General features: G+C 42.9%; 1 protein-coding gene across 1 annotated transcript; it reads left to right on the top strand.

Annotated features, from left to right (window-relative positions):
- The first annotated feature begins 1,328 nt into the window (after window positions 1-1,328).
- lmnb2 (lamin B2) lies at window positions 1,329-20,119 on the top strand. Its single transcript, XM_061737411.1, has 13 exons — window positions 1,329-1,734; window positions 6,296-6,432; window positions 6,523-6,679; window positions 8,237-8,362; window positions 8,477-8,575; window positions 9,816-9,887; window positions 9,965-10,090; window positions 10,176-10,396; window positions 12,081-12,315; window positions 13,128-13,235; window positions 14,107-14,226; window positions 14,318-14,398; window positions 15,647-20,119. Exons 1-13 carry the CDS (start codon window positions 1,516-1,518, stop codon window positions 15,680-15,682), a joined length of 1,737 nt encoding a protein of 578 aa, XP_061593395.1. The 5' UTR covers window positions 1,329-1,515; the 3' UTR covers window positions 15,683-20,119.
- The last annotated feature ends 276 nt before the right edge of the window (window positions 20,120-20,395 follow it).

Below are 20,395 nucleotides of genomic sequence, written 5' to 3'. Positions count from 1 at the left end.
TGAGACATTTAGAGCTGGAGAAAATCAGATTTGTATTGAAGAATCAAGACAGAAAGTTCTACGAGGTTTGGCAGCCATTCATTGATCACTTTAACAATAAAACATAGACCAATGGCAAAACTAGAAACATTTTAACCCCAAATGGAAGGAAAGGATTCGACCCCCCCTTTTTTTTTGCACAGAACCCACGTGTGTGTGTGTGTGTGTGTGTGTGTTTATGTACGTGTATATGTGTATATGTACAGTATGTTTCTATACTACATCATCTGTATCTCTAGGATGCAAGTGATAATCACATTACTGCTGAACGTGTACATATACATGTAAAAGGTGTGAGGTATTTGTTTCACTGTTATGTTTGTATTTAAAACGTGAAAAAACAATAAAGAGATTTATAAAAAAAAAAGCTTTTGTGTAAGAACAGTGCCAAAACATATGTAAAACAGTTTCTGGATAAAGGTCACAAAATGAGCAGTTTGTATTAATGTTTTTTTTTTATTTCTGCGTATTTCTGTTAGTTCCTATGAAGCTCCCAGACCCCTGAGCTTCATCTGGATCTGTTAGTTCCTATGAAGCTCCCAGACCCCTGAGGTTCATCTGGATCTGTTAGTTCCTATGAAGCTCCCAGACCCCTGAGCTTCATCTGGATCTGTTAGTTCCTATGAAGCTCCCAGACCCCTGAGCTTTATCTGGATCTGTTAGTTCCTATGAAGCTCCCAGACCCCTGAGGTTCATCTGGATCTGGTTTGTTGTGGTTCCAGAACCAGAACCAAGCAAGGTTCATCAGCGTTCAGTTATTCTGCTCCTTACCGGTGGAACAAACTTCCTGTAGACCTGAGGTCTGCTCCAACTGTAGATCCTTTAAATCAGGGTTAAAAACATTACTGTTAACTGAAGCGTACTCCTAAATTAAATACTTACCTGCTGTACTCTACTGCCCTTATTTTTAACAGCTTGTGCTTTTTATTATTTTACTTATTTTCTTATCATCTTATTCTTAATTTTTTCAATCTTATTTGTTATTTATTGTCTAATTATGTCTTGCTGCTTTTAATGTCAATGTAAAGCACTTTGAATTACCTTGTGTTGAATTGTGCTATATAAATAAATTTGCCTGGCCTTGCCTTACCTATAATGACTGTCCGGGTAATACTTCTGGATAATTTTGAAGGATACCTCCTTAACCTTGTTTACAATTAAAAATGTATGAGGGAGCATCCCGCTTCATAAAGCTTTAGTTTTCAAAAAACAAAAACAATTGAATCGAAAACGGTGTCCCATCAGCCACCGCGGCACCGGAAGTGCTCTCAGCTTTTGGCGGGTGCGGAGCGCGCTCTCCTCCATCTTTACCCAGCACCCCGCGCGGCGCCGCCACTCATACTCGCAGCTTTCAGCGGGGTTTTTATTACGATATTGTTTCTCCCGAGGACCGAGCTTTGAGCCACGGTTCGACAACAGACCCCTCTTTTTTTTCCGCCGGTGAATAATAAGCGAGGATTGTTGGACGGAACCGTAATGGCGACTGCAAGCGCGACTCCGCACCGGGACGCGGGCCGGCCCGCGGCCTCCACGCCGCTGTCCCCCACCAGGATCACCCGCCTGCAGGAGAAGCAGGACCTGCAGCACCTCAACGACCGGCTGGCCGTTTACATCGACCGGGTCCGCTCGCTGGAGCTGGAGAACGACCGGCTGCAGGTCAAAGTGTCCGAGAAGGAGGAGGTGACCACAAGAGAGGTGAGGAAGGCTGAGGCTGATTTATGGTTCCGCGTTACTCCGACGCAGATTTAACGCGGAACCATAAATCTACACCACGATCCCGCACATCAGCTCATTGTGGTCTTCTGTCGATTTCTGCTGCTTTGTCGAAAAATGCTACCAAATGGTTTTCTACCTTTTTGTAGAGCTACAATTTTACTCTGTTTTACTCCCTAAACCACTTAATTTCCCCCCAAGTGGTCCTTGTAAATAAGAATTTGATCTTAATGACCTGCCTGGTTAAGGTAAAGGGCAATGACTGAATGAATATCAAATAAAGCGGTAGAATTGTTCACAAAGTGTAATACAATTCATGTCATGGGTGGTGTATTTTGAAGGATCAAATACTCAACATCCCATATTATCAATTTTAAATCAATATTTATATTTCAGGGGTAGCATCATTTGATAGTCCAGTAACATCCTATCAAATAATGCTCCCGTCACTTAAAGACTCACTGCCACTGCAGGATGAATAGCAGCATACTAACACCCCCCAATTTATCACTTTTGTAATCACTATTTTTGGTTTGATAAGTACAAAATAATAAGAAATAAAAGTAAAGACACACACTGAAGGGATGCACGCGCAAAAATTATGGGCGTGGCAATCAAACTTTGAAAAATCGTTCAAAGTACGCATGCGCAGAAACACAAAGTAGCAGTTGTGGACGGGTAGCATGGATCGACAGAAGTGTCTCCGCTTGTTCAGGGCTGTTTATTTCTGCTCCCTGGAGGCTGGAAAACAGGATTCCTACGGGCGCTTGAATTTCAATGTTGTGTTTTCAAGGCCTGAAAAGTGCTTGAAATTTAGTTTGAGTGCTTGAAATTATAACTCTCTTTCACAAAATTGGGATCAGACTGTATAGTTTAGTTATTACAAGGAGAAATAAAATCAGTAAGATGAAACATAACTAGATGTTTACAACATGATACAATGTACATAATTGTGATAAAAATCGGAAAAATAATTCTGAGTGTATATATTCCTGTAGATATTTTACCCCAGCGATAAGGTGCTTGAAGATTTTGAAAAGTGCTTGAATATGACTTGGAAAAATGTGTAGGGACCCTGTGGAAAACAGAGCTGGCAAACTAACACACTGCTGACTTTAATTAAGCTTCGTTTTGGTTTAATAGACTTTACAATAATTAATTTTTATGTCCTGCAGCTGGAAAAGAAAAACATCCTTTTCGTCTTTCATAGACCAAATTATGTAAAACAACTGTTCAGTTTTTGCTTCAGTTTATTTAGATGGTTTTTAGTCAGGAATCGCTAACTTTTGCATGTGACCACTTGAGTCCTGATGGAGATTATATTTTAGTTTTTAAGTAAGAGCTGATTACGGCATTAAAAAAAATAAATAAAAATTCCTATCTTTTGAAAGGAGAACATTCCAGCATATTAACATTCCCTGTAACCAGTCAGACTTTACAGCACGAGTTAAACATCTGTCTTTAAGCTTATTTAAGGGCGTGTCCTGGTCAAGTTTGAAGTTAATCTCTTTTGCCCAGGACGGACGGGAGGGGGGGGGGGTGTGGGGCATTACATGAATTATCTGCATTTCTGTGCAAGTTCATGTCCACCAATTGGACTTAAATGATCTGTATATTCGGTAATCTATGGTATTACCATCGTTTTATTGTGTCTATGCCTGTGCTGGAAAAAATCGATTTTCCGATTCTAAATCAATTCTCATATTTATTCCTTAAAATCGATTCGTATATGTAAATATCAATTTTATTTTATTTTTTTTCATTATTACATTTTCGCCTGGTGAACTTTAATCCCAGTAGTCACGTCATTTAATTCACACATTTCTTTCTTTTTTTGCACTTTAAAAATATATTGAAAGGCTTGTTTGAGTTATTTCTTAGTTATTTATTTCATACAAATAACTTGGTATTTTTTTGTTTATGCCCAAAAAAAGAATGTTTTGTTGGACAAAAGAATAACTAGTGCCATGTTTAAGTATGAAGGTTTTCACTTATAATTGCATAAATTGTCTACATTTCATTGCTCTATATACTTTCATGGGGTTAAATTTGCATAAAATGCTAAAAACCAAATTCTCAAAAATTTAAAACTGGAATAGACCAAAAATGGAAAAAAATAAAACTGATTTCATCCGTCTCTGTTTCCTCCCTGGATCTGTTTGATAATTCTGCCCCACGATGTTTCTGAAAGCAGTTCTATGAGCATTCTGGGAGCTGATTGGTCCTTACAGCATCATTAGCTGCAATACTTGCTGTTGCTTACTAGTTGCTTACTAGTATTAATATGTTGGATAACTACACAGTCGTATAATTCAGGCAACAGCTGAAAAAACGGTTTTAATAACACTCAATATCGGATTGAATCGGATGGAATCAAATCCTGATAATCGATTCTGAATCTAAAAAATTGGAATCGAATCAATTCTTGGCTTTTGAATTGATCCCCAGCCCTAATTGTGTATAATACATTTATAAGTACAATCCTGAAGTACAGTTAAATTGAGCATCTTTATTTGTGAAACACTTAAAACAAGTGCTGAACACAAACAAAACAACAGAATTATAAATGCGTACCAAAAAAATAAAACGGTAAAAAAAAGCAATAAATGAATAAAAGCCAAGGCCTCACACTGAGCTAAAAAACTAAAAGAGAAGATTCGGAAGCGGGAATGGCGTCACTGTTCCTGATGTGTAAAAGCAACTTTTTCCACCGTTAAGGAAAAGTGAAATTGAAGTTACATTGTTAGTGTTTTCAGTCAATTTATAGTCTATTGTTAAGAACCCAGAAGTCAGTTTGGTGTGCAAACATCCAGATTGTTATGAAGAACAGGAATGTCGGGAATGTTCCAGAATAAATGAAAAATCTATTTAAATTTAAAAAAAAAATAATGTTTATTGCTTTTCAGAATTTCAGAGATACAGAACAGACAAATGAAAAAAGAACCCCCCCCCCACACACACACACTCTCAAAACAAACAAATCTTGAACAGATTCAGCACATCTTGTAAGAAAATAGTTAAGGTCACAATCACTACAATAAACTAATTATAATTAAAGAACTGTAAAAAGTAAAATAAGTAGTACACACAGCAAGGAGGTGTGAGGTGTGTGATACATTAGTCTTTTCTTTGAAACCATTGCAGTACAGTGTCCCACATTTTCTTAAACCTGTCTTCCCTGTCTCGATACAAAGTTTCAGTCCCTCCAGGTGAAACATACCTGCCGTTTCTCTCAGCCACAAATCATACGTGAGTGCAGTGTCTGCCCTCCAAGTCCGGAGGATAAGCTTTTTTGCAATCACTGTTCCGAACAGAATAGCATTTTTCTGATATTTGTTGGCAAAACACAGAGGGGTAGTTGCCCTGAGAACGGCTACAAGTGGATCCGGCTCCCAACATCTCCCATAAGCCCTAGAGAAGCAATGGAAGATACCTTTCCAGTATGTGTGAAGTTTACTGCATAACCAAAAAGAGTGTACTAAATTACCAGTCGCAGACTTACATCTGTTGCAAATGGGTGAAACGCCGGGAAAGAAACTGTGCAGCTTTTCCCTAGTATAATAGTCTATGTAATGTCTTAAACTGTATGACAATGCCTGGCATTCACAGAACAATCTATTTAATTTTTTATTTGATTAAGGTGATTATTGTTTCTGAAGTTTGTACGCATAATTGTGACTCTTGTGCGGTTGAGGCCAGATGTATTTCTGACCAGCAGGCCACGTCATCAGCCAAACACGGTGGCGGTAGTATTATGGTATGTCCATGTGCAGCTGCTGACGGGGTCTTGCTGGTATTTACTGCTGACAGATGAATTTCAGGTCTAAACTGATCAAATTCAGCCCAAAGGCCCCAAACTGATGGGCGGAGCTTCACAGAGCAGATCCATGATGATTATAAATATACAGAGAAACTGGACAAAAGAAATGGTATGTTTTTCTGATCTGAGCCCAACAGAGCAGCTTTTCAGTTCCTGAAGACAGAAAACCCCAGAAAGACTTTGACCACAAAGTATCTTAATCCAACTACTTTTGAGTGTTGAAAATGGAGGTTGTTTGACCAAACGCCTGTAATTCCTAACTGGTTAATGCCACGTGTTTTGAAGCTTTGATCACACCTGGGATGTGTCATACTTCATTACAAATCAACTGAAATATTGCAAGCCTTTTATTATTTTAATATTGCTGATTATGGCTTACAGATTAAGATTCCCAGAATATTCTAATTTTTTAGATAGGATATTTGAGTTTTCTTAAGCTGTAAGCCATGATCAGCAATATTAAAATAATAAAAGGCTTGTAATATTTCAGTTGATTTGTAATGATTCCAGAATGTATGACATTTTTGCATTACAGACACTTTACTTTCCCAGCTCTTTTGAAACATGCTGACGATCTGAAATGTGAAAATAGGCGTTTATTAACAATTGAAATAAAGATGTCTTGGGTTCATGCGGTCTGTAAACAAACAAGCCAAATAACACCTTTTCTTCTTTTTTATTGGCATTTTCCACTGTGATACAACTCTGTCATGTCGTCTCCAGGTGACGGGTCTGAAATCTCTATACGAGGCTGAGCTGGCCGATGCTCGGCGGGTTCTGGATGAAACTGCCAGAGAGAGAGCCCGGCTCCAGATCGACCTGGGGAAGGCCCAGGCCGACCTGGATGAAGCCACGCGCAGGTAAAGATCACACTGGGCGGGGGGTCCGTGGGACCCGCGGGGGTCAGGCCCAGCCACCAACCCTGTCCCACGTTTGGTGTCTCGTTGCAGTGCCAAGAAGAAGGACGGCGACCTCGCTGCAGCTCTGTCCAGGGCCAGCGGTCTGGAGGGTCAGCTGAACAAGAGCGAGGCCGCTCTGGCCACCGCGCAGAGTCACAACAACGCCCTGACGTCGGAGCTGGCTGATGTCAAGAGCCTGCTGGCCAAGGTGGGTACTGCAGGAGGAGGAACCGGGTAAACTTTGTCTCAGCGCGTGCTTTAGTTCAGCAGAAGGGAAGTTCCTGCCCAGACGGCGAGCCGTGATTGCAGCTCTGACGCTCGTCCATCTGATGTCCGGCTGCTCAGTAACCCGGCAGTAATGCAGCGTGGAGGCTCTGCATGTCAACGCTGATCCAGTTCTTATTTTTATACTTTTATTTAGCCATTAGACCAATTTAAAACCTAAGATTGTCTAAAGCATGCGCCACCTGACAAGAAAACATTAAAAATGATTTCTTCAGTTAAGGCAAGGCAAATTTATTTATATAGCACAATTCAACACAAGGTAATTCAAAGGGCTTTACATTACAAGCAGCAAGACACAATTAAACAGTAAATAACAAATACAATGATAATAAAAGAGGTAAAATAATAAAAAGCACAAGTTTTTAAAAAGTAAGGGCAGTAGAGTACAGCAGGTTCATCTCATTCTTACAATGGTAAGAATTACGTTTCTATACGGTCAAAAACGTATAAAGACCGGGTCAAATACAGTATTACAAAAGTAATCTGTAACAATTTGTACGGTGAATTAAACCAATTTGACAATTCTATGCCACAATGCCTGTTTCCAGGTCTTATTTCACACAACTGACGAGAATTTCGTTAAGTTAAAGTGATGTGATTCATTTAACTTGTGTGATGAACAACCGTTGCTACTCATAAGATTGTGAAATAAGAACAGTTAGTTCAAGTTAAAACTCCCTCATGAGCATCTTGGCATCACCAACAGGATTAGTCAGAGTACTTCTCATATCAAGAACTCCCACACCGATTAAGAGCTCTAGAAAATGAATCATGGAGTGGAAATGAGGACGTGACGTTAGTTGTGGTGAGAGAAGAGGATGTAGAGGACGGATGATTCACTGCAGCGACCCCTGAAGGGGAAAGACCAGACGGCAGACCGATAGAGGGCTGTGGCCGCATGCCCAAGTCTCTACGGGCCGGAGTCTCCAGCGTGTCGCACGTTTGTGGTAGCACGTTTACAGTTCTGCCCCGCTGACCTCACAAACACAGTGTTAAAATCCTGCTGGTTTCTAAATCCCTGGACGGTCTCGGACCGTCCAGGGACGTGCAGCTCTGATCTCCTGAACCCTCAGGTCTTCAGGGCCACCCTCACCTCCGGTAGGCAGACCCTACACGGGGAGGCAGCGTTCCGCTTTTACGCTCCTCACTTGTGGAACAAACTCCCAGAATGCACCAGGGCGGCTGAAACGCCCAGCTGCTCTAAGGTTGAAATGTGCGCCTTTATTTTCCAAGTTAATTTGATATACTGTTTCAAAAAATGTAAATGCACCTTTTAGTTGTTTGTGTTTTTGTATAATATTTTAAATATTGTATTTATATCAATATATTTGTATATTATATTTGTATAAACTGGGCGTGTGGACGGTGTCTGTGTAGTCGGTGTCAGTGTTTCAGTTTGGTCGAGGTTGAAATCATTTGCGTCCTCTCAGGTGTGTTTGTTTTCACTGAGCTGATATCTGTTGTGTTTTTGGTCGTACAGGCAGAGGACAGCCATGCTGTTGCCAAGCGGCAGCTGGAGGCGGAAACGCTGATGCGCGTGGACCTGGAGAACCGCTGCCAGTCTCTGAGCGAGGAGCTGGAGTTCAGGAAGGGCATGTTTGAAGAGGTAAGACACGTGTGGGGTGATCCACTAGAGGGCAGCAAAGCAAACGAGATGAGAGACGAGCTGCAGCGGAAGCATCGGAGGGCTTGTGTTTCAGAAGGATTGTCTTGTCTTCAGGAAATCCGGGGGTCTCGGCGTCGACAGGAGCAGAGGATCGTGGAGGTGGATTCTGGAGTTCGGCAGGACTACGAGTTCAAGCTGGCTCAGGCTCTGCAGGTACGTCTGGAACTTCCTGTCAACATCACGGGAACATGTGTCTGCTCTCCTGCTGCTGCTATCTGTTTTAATACAACCCAATCGTAATAGACGCGCATATAAACCAAAATTAAGAATATTTAGTATGATAAAAAGTTGTTATAGCTGTGAAAAGTATGTTTGTGCCTCGTTATCTAAAAGACAAAGATCATTATGTGCCCAAATCTGTTGAGGAATCTTTCCTCTGCATCTTGAGACAGGACATTATCGAGGGGTCCCAGAAGAAGAGCGGATTTGTCCTTACTGTGACATTAATGATATTGAAAATTAGTTCCATTTTCTATTTTATTGTCCTCTGTATCATGAGCTGCGTCAGAAATTATTTGATAGGTGTCATTTGGATTTGATGTGTGTAATCGATGCTGAGAGACTCAAATGGATTTTTGATTATAAAGTATTTGCACTTGCTGACTATTTGGAGAAAGCGTGGGATAGGCGAAGAAAAGTAACATATATGTAAAAATATCCATTCTGGTTTTTGATTTATTTATTTTGTTTTTCCGGTGTACATTGTGCAGCTCCCAATTAAGTGCGTGTGATATTGTACATTGATGATTTTCTGTTTCTGGTGTCTTATAATCCTGTAAGGGATGGATCTTCGGACATGACACAAAAATAAAATTCATTAATTCATAGACACGCATGTTTTTACCTCCAAATAGTTTTAGGTTTGAATAACTGAACTGAAGATAGTCCAAAGGAACTTGAACAACTTTCTCCTCAGGGTCTCTTGAGATGTTGCATCCAGGGCAAGAGGCTGTGCAAGAACCAGCCCAAATTTCCACTTTATGCTTGAAATTGTATTTCAACATTAATCTCGACATTCCAACCTTTTTCTTGAAGTGCACAATAAAAAAAATCTTCCCCCCTCAAATATTTTTTTCCTGCGTGGCCCCAATACTCTTTCGTAGTTTCCACTAGATGGAGGTTAATGCTTTAAAAGCTGAATGGGATGCATGTTTGCAGCAGGGTGAAACCCAACGCGTAGCGGGGCGGGCACCTCCCCAGTTCAGCACGGGCCACAGCACGTTGCTGCTCCTCTTTGTATTTCTGTCTCCATCTGACCACCGCAACTATTTTCCTGTTATGGAGCTGCGTGGGAAGGTCGCCTGTTGCCGTGCACGGACGACCTTCACCACAGTTAGTGTGGCTTTAGTTTCTGGTGCAGAACTTGGGTAAATCCTGTTTGTGCCCCCCCCAGGACTTGAGGAAGCAACATGACGAACAGGTCTCTCTCTACAAGGAGGAACTGGAGCAGACCTTCAGGGCCAAGGTAAGAAACGCACGTCTCCTCATCTCCTCTGCTGCTGCTCTGGTTCTCACCCGTGACCCGTCTCGGTGTCCCTGCAGCTGGACAACGCCAAGGTGTCCTCCGACATCAACGACAAGGCTGTGGGTGCAGCGAGGGAGGAGGTGCAGGAGTCCCGCATGAGGATCGAGGGCCTCAGCTACCAGCTCAGCGGCCTGCAGAAACAGGTACGGCCTCCACGGGCTCCGCCGCACGGCTCCGGCTCTGGTTCTGGTCAGGGAGGATCAGCTCTGTGAATGTTTGCTTCTCCAGCTAACGGCATCAGAAGACCGGATCAGGGAGCTGGAGGACATCCTGTCAGCCGAGCGGGACAGGAGTCGCCGCACCATCGAGGGGAAGGAGCAGGAGATGAGCGAGCTGAGAGACAGGATGAACGCTCAGCTCAGCGAGTACCAGGAGCTGCTGGACGTGAAGCTGGCCCTGGACATGGAGATCAACGCCTACAGGAAGCTGCTGGAGGGGGAGGAGCACAGGTACGAACCGCTCACAAACACACTCTGAACCAGCTTCATGCTGAGATGAGCAGCAGGAACTGGAGCTGAGGAGGACAAACCTTAGATTCCAACAGCATCTAATGCAGGGCTGGGGATCCATTCAAATGTCAAGGATCGATTATCAAGATCTGGTTCGATTCCAATATTGATATGGGTTAATGTTATTAAAACAGACCTGAGCTCAGTGTAGGGCCCTCCCTGGGTTGGCAGAGGGGAGCAATGCCCAGGACTGTTACTTAGGGAGCACTGGTTGATGAAATGGGTAAAAAAATCAGGGATAAAAAAAAATGTTATTAAAACTGTTTTTGAGCTGTTGCATGAATTATACAACTGTGTAGTTATGCAACATATTACTACTAGTATTATATTGAGATTCAACAGCAAGTATTGTCAGCTAATGATGCTGTAAGGACCAATCAGCTCCCAGAATGCTGATAGAACTGCTTTCCGAAACATCTGAGGGGCAGAATTATCAAACAGATCCAGGGAGGAAACAGAGACGGATGAAATCGGTTTTAGTTTTTTCCCACATTCCGTATTTATTTTTTCCATTTCGGTTTTTAACTTTTGAGAACTTGGTTTTTAGCATTTTACGCAAATGTAACCCCAAGACAGTATATAAAGCAAAGAAATATAGTAATGATGCACCGAAATGAAAATTTGTGATCGAGACCGAAAATAATAATAAACACTTGGCCGATTACCGAATAATACCGAACAATGGTTCTTTGCAGTTTTTCATTTATTTTGCCAATTTTTTCATCATTGCATAAATCAAATAAATGTGCAGTGAAATACCCGCCAGTCACAATTTGTCTTATGGTATTTTTTCTCATAATCCTTTTTCATTTTCTCCCGTTCAAATCCAATTAATCTGGTCGCGGTGGGGCTGATCTCCCCTATTTGAAGCCTTATATAATAATTGTAAAAATCTGGGTTGTTTTCTTGGATGATCTCGTCAAACATATCATACAGTGAGGCGCACCGCGTCGGTAGTACGGGCCCTTTTCTCTGCTGTGCGTCCCGTCACCGTCTCCATCCCCAAGCGGTTTCCCAAATCCAACTCAGCCTGGATCATTTTTCGTGTCCTCTGCTTTTCCCACATCCCAGTAATGATCTGACATGCTGACATGTTTGCTGCATTAACACCGCTCGCCCCTCACTCCAGCTGTTCGCTGTTTGCTTGCGTCATCACACCATTATTAACTGTTTGTTTTTTTCCCCACTTATTCCACCGAACACCGAAAGTGTTTTTTTTGCTATTTTCGGCCGAACAATTTTGGTTACCGAACATTTGGTGCATCACTAAAATATAGACAATTTATGCAATTATAACATAGAACTTTAATGTTTTCATATCTTTAAACATATTTAAAGGCAAAAACATTGTATCCAACAAAACATCCTTTTTTGTTGTAGAATCGATTTAGAATCGGAAAATAGATTTTTCTTTTTCTTTTTTTCAACACAGGCCTAATCTAATTCTTTTCTTCTTTTCATTGAACAAAGTCCAAACAACAGAAGCATCTTAAACACTCGTCTGCGGTCGTTGTCCTGCACCCACACCCCCCCGGCTGTCCAAGCAGTGTGAAACCATCCAGCTGTGTGTCTTCATTACAAGCTGGCAGCTAACTGATGTCCATGTTTCATGTGCTTCTTCCAGACTCAAGTTGTCCCCGAGCCCGTCTTCTAAAGTGACCGTTTCCAGGGTAACCGGATCCTCCTCCTCCCGTTCCTCCAAGAGGAAAAGACTGGAGGTGGAGTCTCAGGATGTGGTGGAGCTGAGCGGAGGGGAGCAGCTGCTGGTGTCCGAGGACGCTACAGCCAGCGGGGCCGTCAACATCAACCCCACCGACATGGACGGCAACGCCGTCACCCTGACCAACGATGGAGAGCAGGTTGGTGATGACTCGGGCAGCATTCTCTCCAACTCTACAGGAACGGTTCCAGTACTTTATCTCCACTGGTACTAAGGCCCCGTTTCCACGGAGCAAAAACGGTGGTGTTTTCATGCGTTTTGGCCGTTCATTTACATGAAAACGAAGCTCAAAGTCTCCAAAAACCATCATTTCTGAAAACTCCGGCTAAAGTGGAGATTTACAAAAACTCAGTCTTCACGTTTGCTTGTAAAGAGAGGGAAACGGACATTTAGGCTTCAGAACGTCACATTATGAGACAGAAACGTCACCAGCGTCATGAGTGACACCTGTGTTTACAATTTGTTTGGTCAATTGGTCACACTTAAAAGTAACTCCACTTCTCTGTCACTCCAAACGAAAGACTCTCGATCCGTCTTGGAAGTAACTGGCAGTCCAGGCTGATTTATGGTTCCGCGTTACACCAACGCAGAGCCTACGGCGTAGGGTACGCGGCGACGCGCACCGTACGTAGGCTACGCCGTCGATTTTAACGCAGAACCTTATTATTCAGGCTTCACAAGTGTCATTTGTTGAGGTTTTTTTCCAGGATTCTGATTGGCTAGCATGACTATCTTCTCGTTACACTGCCCCCTGTAGGTTTGGCTGCTCATAGCACCTTAACAGCATATTTATATTTATGGGGGTTCGTTTAAATGAGGATATTTTTCAAAACGTAGAGGGAGAAATATCCGTTTTTGTAAATACCCGGCTATGTGGAAACGTGGCCTAAGAGTCTTGACCTCTGTTGCCATGGTGATGGGAAGAATCCTTCAAGCTGTGTTGTCTTGCAGGACCAACCTTTGGGCAACTGGAGACTGAATAGACAAGTTGATGATGAAGAGGAGGTCGTCTACAAGTTCTCCCCGAAATATGTACTCAAGGCTGGAATGACGGTCACGGTGAGAGGAAGCAGAAGCCTTGAGGCTTTTCTATTTTTATTTTATTTTTGTTTGGAATCACGTCAACAATACATACATGTTTATCACATAGTTACTTGTTTCAACGCAGTGCTCCAATTTGTTTTTTTCCATTCACAAAACATGCTATAGCAGAACACATGAACATGGGGTGTTTTCTATTATAGTGATACAAGAAAATAAATACTTTAACAAATCTTGTTTAAAAGAGGCAAAAGAAAATTAAACAAAAAAGCAGAGCGTTTCAGGGAAATATAAATTTTCCATTGCTCCCAGATGTCTTGGATTTAGATTGCTGCAGCCTCATTGAGAGAGTAATTCATCTATAGATGGGATGTCTGGCTTAAGCCATTTTTGTTGTTGCTTTTCTTGCAGCTAAGCTCAGTATTCCAAATAAGTGTTTAGTTTCAGAGCTTACAGTGGTTGAACGTACAAGCCCAAGGAAGAGTTCTTCCCAATTAAATGCAATGTCCTCCCCAAATATACCTTGAGGCTTTTCATGACTGATTATTATTTATTGTTGCTCGTTTGACGTTGGTGTCATTAGGGTGTGAACTTGAGTCACAAAGGAGCCGAAAGTTTCTGCTAAAGTTAAACTGTCCACGAGCGTTCCTCTGGGAGCTCGGCTGCAGCAGCAAACCCAAACGCTTCTCTTTGAAAGGAGTTGCATTAAGTTTTTATACCGTAGATTGGTACCTGGAAAAACCTCAATGACACAAGTCTGACCAAATGTACCAAAATAATGTATTTGACGGAGCTGCGAGGGTAAGGGATTACAGGAATGAGCAGGACAGGTGGGACCTCCCGGGCTGCAGGTATGGGTACTGATGCTGCCGTCGGGGCTTGTGTGCAGGTGTGGTCTGCTGATGCCGGCGTAGCCCACGGCCCCCCATCCGACCTGCTGTGGAAGAGCCAGGCCTCCTGGGGCATAGGAAACGTCATGGTCACCTCTCTGGTCAACTCTGACGGCGAGGTAAGAGCGTCCTCCAGTCACAGAGTTCCCCCCGTTTTCTCTGGCTCAGTCTTGTTTACTCACCCCTGCGTGCTGATGGACTGTCCTGCAGGAGGTGGCCAGAAGGACCGTCACCAAGACTCAGGTGGAGGTAGAAAACGGCGACGGAGAGGAAGAGGAAGTTGTACAAAAGGTGACTTGCATTTTCTTTCTCTTCTGGTCCAAAACCCACTGATATCTGACTTTTAGGACAAATGACTTCGACCCAAAGCTGTCAGACACCCGCGACTTCTGTGGGCTGGTGACGATGTGACGCAGCTGTTGGCGCTTTTACACTAGTACCTACTCAGCCCGACTCGACTCTTTCCCTCGTTTCTTTTCAACACCCAGATCAGAAGTAGGTGGGTTTATTGTGCCGCTACTCCAGCTATTGTGGTCCTTCACCGCACGATGAGTGCTTTTTAACTTTTTCCGTTTGTGTTGGCGCTGCTGAAAAGTCAGTTTGAAGCCTTGAGCAGACATGGACTGAGAAAGCTCCTGGTATATTTTTTTCATTCCTCGTGGCCCCATCTAGCTCTCATGATATTTTCCTCAGCCCCCAGGTTTAACTCGTTGCCTCTTTGTAAGACATAGTCTTACAAACGTGTAAAATACTCATTTTTTGTGGTATTGTTATCAAATTTGAACGTGCCTTAGATAAGGCTTCAGGCTGTGGTGTTGGTGTGTTTTAAAACCAATAAGTCACAGATTCTCTCATCTGCAGACATCTGGTTACAAAACAAATTTCTGTCTGAAATAAAAACCTTCTAATTCAGTGTGTTAAAACTGAGATTACTGAATTATAGTAGCAGTTACAGTCATTCTGACAGTTGGGGGAAGAACTTCATAGTGTTACCTTTCAAAAGAGACCAGAACCATCCACCTACTTAAAACGGTTAAAGAACAGCTTTCAATTTACTTTGGGTATAACTTGGATAGGCGTTTTTGGGCTTTGGACTTTTACAAGTGCAGGAACAAGTTAAGGTCTCCACCTCGGAATTGGACCACAGAGCAGATTTCTGTGCTGCCATTGTTCTTCGAAAAAAATGAACAAGAAGCTGCGAGTCGCTCTTGAAATGATGTCACATCCTGACTCAGACGTCTGACTCCAACCCCCGACCAATCGGTGGCCTGTAGTGTGATGATGTCAGATACAGCCGACTCAGCAGCTTAGAACCTCAGCAGAATAGTTACAGAAAAGTATCTACTCTGCACGTTAGACCCCTGGTGGGAAAGAACCAAACTGAGGAGAGTCGGGCTGAGTCACATCTCTGCAGTGGATGTTTAATTACTTTAATTCACTTGAGGGTCCATGTTCATTGTTGTGCCCTTCAGATGAAAGAAGCTTCTTTTTAAAGAGTGCACCTGTAAATGTTACAGTAATGTTTTGTTTCTCCTGCAGGGCAAAGTGTCGTCCAGAGAGTGCAGCATCATGTGAGCCCTTCCCCGCTTTTACCAGTCGATGGCTTTGATCTCCTCATTTTATATAAATATATAATTTTTTATTGTTGTTGTTCTCAAAAGCCACTCAAACAGGATCCCAGCTATCATTTAGTGTTTTTATTGTTCCAGACCAGACTAGAGTTTTTTAAGTAATGGGGGGCTCTATTTTCTCTGAATATTTCTAAAGATGCCTCAGTGAAAGATGCGAAGGCCGTGGAGCCAAAAACTTTCCATTGAGTTTTCCGCAACTTTGTTTTTATTTTTTGGGTTTTTTTTAGTAGTATACACGTCAATGACTAATTTCATTGTTTGGTCTTTTTAATCATCCTTTCTGAATGTGTTTCTTATATAAAACAACATTTACTGGTGTGTCAAACCAAATGACTTTAGTGTGCTGCATATTGCATTAGTATTTTTTTTTATCGCATATTCCTTTTGTTCTGCGTGAACGTGCAGCCCGAGGAGACGCTGCATCCTTTCTGCATTCATGTCGGATTTCCCCTTTTGTGAGATCAGCCAGGAACCTGCTGGCTGTGGATAGCTGTGATGTGTCTGGACTTCTGAGTTGAGCCTCTGCATCACCTACTACTGACACGGAAAACTGACTGATACTCCGACTAAAACCTTGTCATTTTCTTTTACTTATAACCTTTGAGAAGTATCAATGACATGAAATTGTTCATCGGACCTGTTTTTGTCAGATTTAAACATTTATGTCTGAAAGGCTTGAAGCCGCATCCCTGAAACGCTGTGACGCAAACCCACTAGCGGTAGAACAAGCTTATCAATAGCCGTTTTATCTGGAAAAGAGTTTAACGGTCCGTAGTGGTAGAAAGATGACTGACTTTTACTGAAGGCCTTTGCACACCAGGTGCATTTTAAGAAAAAAAAAAAACGAAAAAAAACTTTGTACATGAATTTCTTTTGACCAATCAAATCAGTGCAGGCTTCTGCACCAGTGATGTTATTTGTCTGGGTGGTGCAGGTTTGATTTTGCGTGAAGGATCAGGGCACACCCTTGTCCGTTCCCATATATACAAACAACCAAGTAACCTAACATCTTTCTTTGGGCTGTTGAAGCGATCGTACAATTGCCACAGAGAATGGGCCCCAACTGAGACTTGAACCAGGAACCTTTTTAGCTCTGAGGCGCCGCTGCTGCCTGTCGGCCTCTCACCTCAAACAGATTCACAGTTCTGTGCAGTTTATTCACTTCGCCTTTAGCTTGCAAAGACCTTAAGACTGTATGACCTGGTGGATGATGATGATGGAGACGGAGAAGAAGTTTTTCCTACAAGAACTTTGAACTTTGAGAAAGTTGTACATCACTTTCCCGATACTGTCTGGGATTTCATCCCTTTCTCAGACCCTTTTACTTGCATTATTAGTTCACTGAGTCTCTCCGTCGCCTCTTAGCTGACGCCCACTGTGGCTCAGAGCTGGTTTCATCGTTGTTGATGCGTAGTTCTGTAAAACATTACGTAGTGACGCAGGAGATGAGCGGGACAGAGTCCAAAGTTAGTTTGGACAAGGCTGGGGACAGAAGACCACAAGAGCTGTACAACTCAACTTGAAATGGATCAACTACCGCTGGAAAAAATATGCTACAAGGGCTTCACTTTGGCTCTCTGGACAACTTGAAGATGTAGCTCTAGTCCTGAGTGGATTATTTAGACATGGCCTAGAAAAGCTCTGTCTGGACACCCCTAGGAGGGATCCTGGGGTGTTTGTCACCTCAACTGGTTCACCCCTGATCACACAGGCAAAGTTCTGCCACCCTGAGGTGAAAACCCACTCCCCGATGATACCATGGGAGATGCATGTCCTAAAAACCCTTTATGATGTAAAGAACGGGGTCCTGGCAAGGAGCTTATTGCAGGCTGACCAGTGTGAGGTCCAGATAAATAAAGTGAAGCCCATCCTTTTCCTCAAGAGGGAGAGTACTGCCTGGGTGTAGTGTACTACAAAAGGTCCATGCGCTCATCAACATCACGAGCCTTCAACAGTTCCGTGCAAATCTGATCCAGCTTCGGTGCTTACTGCTGCAGTTTTAAATGACTACCTCAAAGGTACCACATATGGGCCCAGACCCCGGCCACGTCCAGCTGTACCGTCCACATGGAAGACAAGTTCTGTGTTCAGGAGTTCATTTAAGAGCTCTTTCCAGAGCTAGACACTACCCTCAGTCACGCTCAAGGAAAGATCTCCTTCGCTGAGCACAGCCTGGATAATGGCCCTCTGCTGAGCTTTCCAAAAGCTCCAGTCCAACCACTTGGTAGACCTCTCCAAACACCTCGCGCAACGGAGTTTCAGGAGAGACCTCTCCAAACACCTCCCACGATGGAGTTTTAGGAGAGACCTCTCCAAACACCTCGCACAACGGAGTTTCACTGCTTCAGTGTTCCCAACTGCTGCCCTCTGTTTCCTGACACATATCTGATCTATGGGGGGTTTCCCAACCAAACCGTGCCCAGAAAGCCTCCCCTGGCGTTGGTTTTCCACCAGTGGATCCTTGGGTATCACCCAAGAACGGCACTGAGTGAAGCAAACTAGTTCACTCTTGCATTGCCAGGTCAACAGTGTTGGTCTTTGGGAAAAACTCCTCCAATGGAATCCACCCCAGACTCTCTTTCCCAACAGACCTCGCCTAACGTTAATTCAGTAGGCCTTTAGTCAGTCCTTTCTGCCTTCTGCTCCAGTTGGTCCCCAGGTCCCGGGCAGCTCCTCATCTTCCCGGGAAGGTTGGGAACAAGTAATTTGTATCAGGTGACTTGCTTACAAAGTAGATTGTTGATTCTGAACTTCTAGCGGTCTAGTTTTTAGTCCTCTTGATGAGCCTCGTGCTTGTTCTAGACAGACGACGTGTCGCGCAGAAGCCAAACAAGTCACCACGTAGGTGGGTGGGAAGCGTGTAGGCCCCTCCACGTAGAGCCCCTTCGGGCTGGGAAGGCCCCGACTCCAGGGGACGCTCGTGGGCTTCCTGTTTCAGACAGGGTTGCATTTTTTTCTTTCCCTCAAAAGTTGTCATCCCTTATAGGAAATGGTCGAAGGTATCATGTATTTTGACACAGAACTGGGAGGTTTTTATAAACGGACAACTGTATAAGCTCTACCATGACAAGATCGTTATCTAAGCAGAAATCGATCCACAACCAACAATTGTGATTGAGGTGAGAAGACGACTTCTCCATCTCCATTCTTTACTGTAGAGCAGTATTCCTCAGCTCTGGCCTGCATGCGTCACGTTTTCCTGCTCCTGTACCAAAGGAGTAGATTAGCACAAGTGTCTTAAAGGGCCGTTTCTTCCCACCAAGTATTCCAAGTTTGGACCTTCATACTTGTTAGTTGGTCATCAGTTTGAGAGTACGGTTGGGTCTTTCTGCTGTTTGACGCCACAGCTCTGCTAGCCGGCCCGGGCAGCTCTGAAAATGTTGGAATTTTGAAATAAGCCATCTTCAAAAATCCTAATTTTTGCATAAAAACGTCTTTAAAGTATATTCCATTACTGCAAGTTAATGGATACAGGATTGTGGAAACGGCTGCTCTGATTCCGACACCAGCATCGGAAACGCTGGCCAGTTCTGCCGAAAACGATGCATACATCGACATCTGCAAGTGTTGGTCTGTGCACAATCCAGTACGGCATAAACAGGACCTTTATTCTTCTTTTTTGCGCTGAAAAGCCAGCTCAGGAAATGGCACAACACTGCGCACAACTCTATCACCTGATACTTTCAGTGTCTCCCATCAACGCACATTTGTAGTTAATTAAATTGGCGGAGCAAGAACCGATCCGGACAGTCTGGGCTAGATGAGAACTTTGAATTGGGAAGATATTTTAATGTTAAAACAAACAGGAACACAGTTCCAGTAAAGAGCCCAGTCCGCACAATGAATGTTAATTGTTTGGAGCAGGGAACCGTGGAGCTGCAGGCCGGGGGCCCGACAACTGAGGAACACTGTTGTAGGACATTAAATGTACTGATGTGAATTATAGGGAAATTCAGTTATTATTTTGTGTGCTGTGCTTTACTATTGTTTTATTTCACTAGTTCTTTGCTATGTAATCAGTTTAACTTGAACCTTTGTGTATAGATTCCAGGGGTGGTTATAAGGTGTGGTAGGACCTGAATGAGCTTGGGCTTAAATGTATTTCATGGTTTACATGCAAAAGTAACTTAACACTACTGCTGCAATGTTGCTCTAAGAGTCTTGTTTGGAGTGAAGGACAGAACCATTTTGAGTTCGCAGAAGGATTAAAAAAAAAAATTGGATCTGACAAATTCCTCTTAAAAACTTTTTTATTCTCAGATTTTAAATAAGCAGAGACTTAGTATTCATGTGGGCAGTATGGCATGCAAAATGTCAGTTTTTCATTCATGTTTACCTGTTGACTTACTTTTTGTACACGCAATAAAGGTTTTACACATGCTTTCTGGTTTCACTGGGCTTTGTTTTTGCACACAAGTTGAGATGTTTCAGATCAAATGCCTGCTCATCTGAGAAGTTAACGCACCAAACAGATCTGCTACTTTGACCGTGGTGAAATAAAACAATTAAAAAATGTTTAGGAATATATTAACGTTACCATTATTATTAAACCTTTTTTTCATCAGGCAAGAAATTAACAGGTTCTTATTTATGAATGCAGCCAAGGATCAAAGTTGGCTAGACGTTACCGCCAGGGCAGGGGATCGACTCAAATGAC

This window comes from Cololabis saira, chromosome 13 (genome assembly GCF_033807715.1).
Source record: "Cololabis saira isolate AMF1-May2022 chromosome 13, fColSai1.1, whole genome shotgun sequence".
In the NCBI taxonomy this organism is placed as follows: Eukaryota; Metazoa; Chordata; class Actinopteri; order Beloniformes; family Belonidae; genus Cololabis; species Cololabis saira.
The sequence above is the reverse complement of the archived record's forward strand: the minus strand, read 5'-3'. Positions and strand labels throughout refer to the sequence as shown.